Raw genomic sequence first — 4013 nt, 5'->3', positions numbered from 1 at the left:
ATTTACATCATAAATAGGTAAATTTAGACATCGCACAAGTTAGCTACTAGTTTTATATATATTGAAACAATAGTTCTCAAAAAATAAAAAACATCCCATTCGAACACCAAACAAGCAAGACATGGCGATGATTGTTGATAACATAAGCCTTACGTTTGAACTGACATCATCACCACTTGTACGATTACGCTTACGCCCATAACCTCTGGAAATTCCCGTCACCGTTACCACACCCCTTACATACATATATATATATATATATATATATATATATATATAGACACACACACAACGAGTCAAATTCGATTCCATTTTCCATATTCAATTCCATAAGCACCAACTAGCGAATAATCAAACACTAGAAAACAAACAAACAAGCCCCAGCCACATTCCAACCCCCCCAACTATATATCCATCATCCTTCAACCCAAACCCCAAAAGAATCAAAACCCAAAAAACCTCTCATAATAAAGCATCCCCATCCTTCTCTCTCAATAATTTTGCGTAGTTTCCTTTCTTTCTTTCTATCTATTCGATCTTACACCAAATTAAGGTACCATGGAACAACCAAAAGGTCCACAACTACAAACACAAGCACCCCAACCCCATGTAGCCATTCTACCTAGTCCTGGGATGGGACACCTAATCCCACTAGTTGAGTTCGCCAAGAGGCTTGTCCAACGCCACCAAAACTTCACTATCACCTTCGTTGTTCCCACTGATGGACCTCCCTCCACAGCTCAAAAGTCTGTCCTAGATGCTCTCCCTAGTTCCATGAACTACACATTTCTCCCACCAATTAATTTGGATGATCAACCTGAAGGCACACAGATTGAGCCTCTAATTTCTCTCACTGTGGCTCGGTCTCTTCCTTCTTTGCGCCAACTATTTAAGTCGTTAACTCTCACTGAGTCTTGTGCAAATACCAAGTTAGTGGCTTTGGTTTTAGATCTTTTCGGTACTGAAGCCTTTGATGTTGCTAGAGAATTTAATGTCTTGCCTTATGTTTTCTTTCCCTCCACAGCCATGGCTTTGTCTTTGTTCCTTTATCTACCAAAGCTCGATGAAATGGTTTCTTGTGAGTATAGAGACCATCCTGAGCTGATTAGAATTCCTGGGTGTATTCCAATTCATGGTAAAGATTTGTTAGACCCAGTTCAAGCTAGGAAGAACGAGGCTTACAAGTGGGTTCTTCACCACGCAAAAAGGTACGCTTTGGCTGAAGGAGTCATGGTCAATAGCTTTATGGAGTTGGAACCAGGTGCCATTAAATCCTTGCAAGTTGAAGAACCAGGTAAACCGAGAATTTACCCTGTTGGGCCTCTTGTGAATATGGGTTCAACTAGAAAAGTTGATGGGTCCGGGTCTGAGTGTCTGACATGGTTGGATGGACAGCCACATGGTTCTGTGTTATTTGTTTCTTTTGGAAGTGGTGGGACTCTCTCTTATGATCAGATCAATGAGTTGGCTTTGGGGTTAGAAATGAGTGAACAAAGATTTTTATGGGTTGTGAGGAGCCCAAATGATAAGGTTGCTAATGCCAACTATTTTAGTGTCCAAAGTCAGAAAGACCCTTTTGATTTCTTGCCAAAAGGGTTTCAAGAAAGGACAAAAGGGAGGGGTCTAGTGGTACCATCTTGGGCACCACAAGCTGAAGTACTGAGCCATGGCTCAACCGGTGGGTTCCTTACGCACTGTGGTTGGAATTCTATCCTTGAAAGTGTTGTCAATGGTATACCACTTATTGTTTGGCCTCTCTATGCTGAGCAAAAAATGAACGCAGTTATGCTAACTGAGGACATAAAAGTGGCATTGAGAGCAAAGCCTGGTGAAAATGGGCTTGTAAAACGAGAGGAGATCGCCAAAGTGAGCAAGGCTTTGTTGGAAGGCGAAGAAGGAAAGAAGCTCAGGAACCAAATGAAGGACCTAAAGGACGCAGCAGAAAGGAATCTGAGTGAAGATGGGGCTTCTACAAAGGCACTTTCTGAGTTGGCCTTCAAGTGGAACAACACAAAGTAACTTATTTTAGAATTGCAATTATACATTTTCTTTTTAAGGTCTATAGCCCATGATTGTATAATACTTATTTGCTTTATTAATCTAGACTTGCTTTTTCTTTTTTTTTTTGCTGAATCTAGACTTGCTTTTCAGCTATCGCTTTCACTTCCCATTATTTTTCTTTTGAGCTATACAACTTTTTCACAATTTTATTTCAAACTTTTTTTTATCCGGAGTCTAAATACTTGCATCATTTCATTATTACAAAAAAAGTAATGTCAATTATTGTGCAAAAAGCTACTATTTCCTAAACATTATATATATATAAAAGTTGGGTACGCTGGGTATCTCCACATATTGTAGTGATGCTGGTGTCATAATTTGTGCCACAATTTGTGTATGATGAAAGTTGTGAGTGGTAGAAGGAATGTCTTTACATGGACTGTCATCACTCCTCTACCACTCATAATTAGCCATATAAGCAAATTGTGACATTAATTATACAACAAATTATATAACAAGTTGTGGCACTAGCATGACTCGATTGCATATACAGCACCATCTAGTCAAGCCAAAATGAGGTGGGTCCAACTACTTCGAACTTTCCTTATCTCATCATAAGTGTGTCACTTAGCCAGAACGATTAGGTGGCTCGGCATTGACGTTAAGGCCATTTAGTGGATATAATTTTCATAAATCAATGGAAAAGTAAGAGGTATTAAACAATGGAGTGGCTTTCCTGCAATTCCATTTTCCAAAAAGTCCAAGCGGTATGCATGCAGCTGAGGTCGTTTTCCTTCTAGATAAATCTCAATTCTTGAAACACAAGGCTTTTATTTTTTTTTTAGTAAAGTTTAAATGTGCCTTGATTGTGTTTTCTAAAATATGCTTTCTGAGAATTAAAAGAACATAAAAACTCATCTTCGATAAAAAGATAATAAAAAATTCATAGTTACAAAGGGGATTTGAACCTTAGAAATCTTCCATAGATACACCAAGAAAATACTAGTTGAATTATAATACTCCCGGCAAGAAGAAAAATACAATGCTAAAAACTATTATTTTGATGTTTCTAACAACACGATTATTTTAATTATCACTGAAAGATTTTGTTATTTGGGACCGCACTTTTTAGATGATAGAACTATAGAGACAAGGAAGAAATCAAATACAATTCCTATTGACTAAGAGTGTAAGAGCACTCACAGCAGTGGAACTAAATAGCTATATAGCTATTTTCGCTCTACCAAAACACAAAAATTCACACTACACCAACACCATTTTCTTGCCATTTTCCCAGAAATTGAGCAACCATGGAAAACTCCATTTGCATTTTGGCTAACAAACTGGACTTTTGTACACTACCTTTACATGTGGTACTTACTCAATGAGTACTACCTGTGTCTCCATTTCGAACCAGAATTCTACTCATACATTTTTCCTCGAGAGAATAAGTATTTTCACAAATTCTAGTGTGAAATTTTGAAAAATGATGCTCATGATGGCCAATGGTTTACGTATCCTAGAATAGATCACCCCCGTTTTGGTCGCAAAATTACCTCCGCATGTATAGTAGCTAAGCTAAACTCCAAAAATAATGTTCACACAGAAGAAATATTCCACCCTCCAGATGTACATTGGGTAACTAATGCTGATGGTACTCTTCACACACACGTTAACGTATCTTGGATATCTTGTCACTATTCACTCACAATGGCAGAATCTCTCAATTAGGGAATCATCTCAGACATAGTACCAGCCGACCCAGATGTTTGCAAACAGCAATGGCCACATGAAGACCATTAGGAAATGCCTAATTCTTTATTTGGCTTTGATGACCCTTACTACCATAATCATGACCCGAATGCAGACGTTGATAAAGAATGGTTTCAAGGAAGAGACGGGTGGGATAATTAAAGATAGATATATATAAAAGATATATTCAAAAAAAAAAAAAAAAGTTGTCAGGAGCCTCTTTCGTTGACTTTTCAACAATGCTCATATTTTGGTTTTTC

At 37.9% G+C, this 4013-nt stretch overlaps 1 protein-coding gene across 1 annotated transcript; it reads left to right on the top strand.

Annotated features, from left to right (window-relative positions):
* Positions 1-299: 299 nt before the first annotated feature.
* On the top strand, positions 300-2133 carry LOC142617768 (hydroquinone glucosyltransferase-like). The gene has a single exon (XM_075790724.1). The coding sequence runs from the start codon at positions 559-561 to the stop codon at positions 2017-2019; it is 1461 nt and encodes a 486-aa protein (XP_075646839.1). The 5' UTR covers positions 300-558; the 3' UTR covers positions 2020-2133.
* Positions 2134-4013: the final 1880 nt, after the last annotated feature.

The sequence above is a fragment of the Castanea sativa genome, chromosome 11, assembly GCF_040712315.1.
Source record: "Castanea sativa cultivar Marrone di Chiusa Pesio chromosome 11, ASM4071231v1".
Taxonomy (NCBI): Eukaryota; Viridiplantae; Streptophyta; class Magnoliopsida; order Fagales; family Fagaceae; genus Castanea; species Castanea sativa.
Note: the sequence above shows the minus strand (reverse complement) of the source record. Positions and strands in the feature narration are given on the sequence as shown.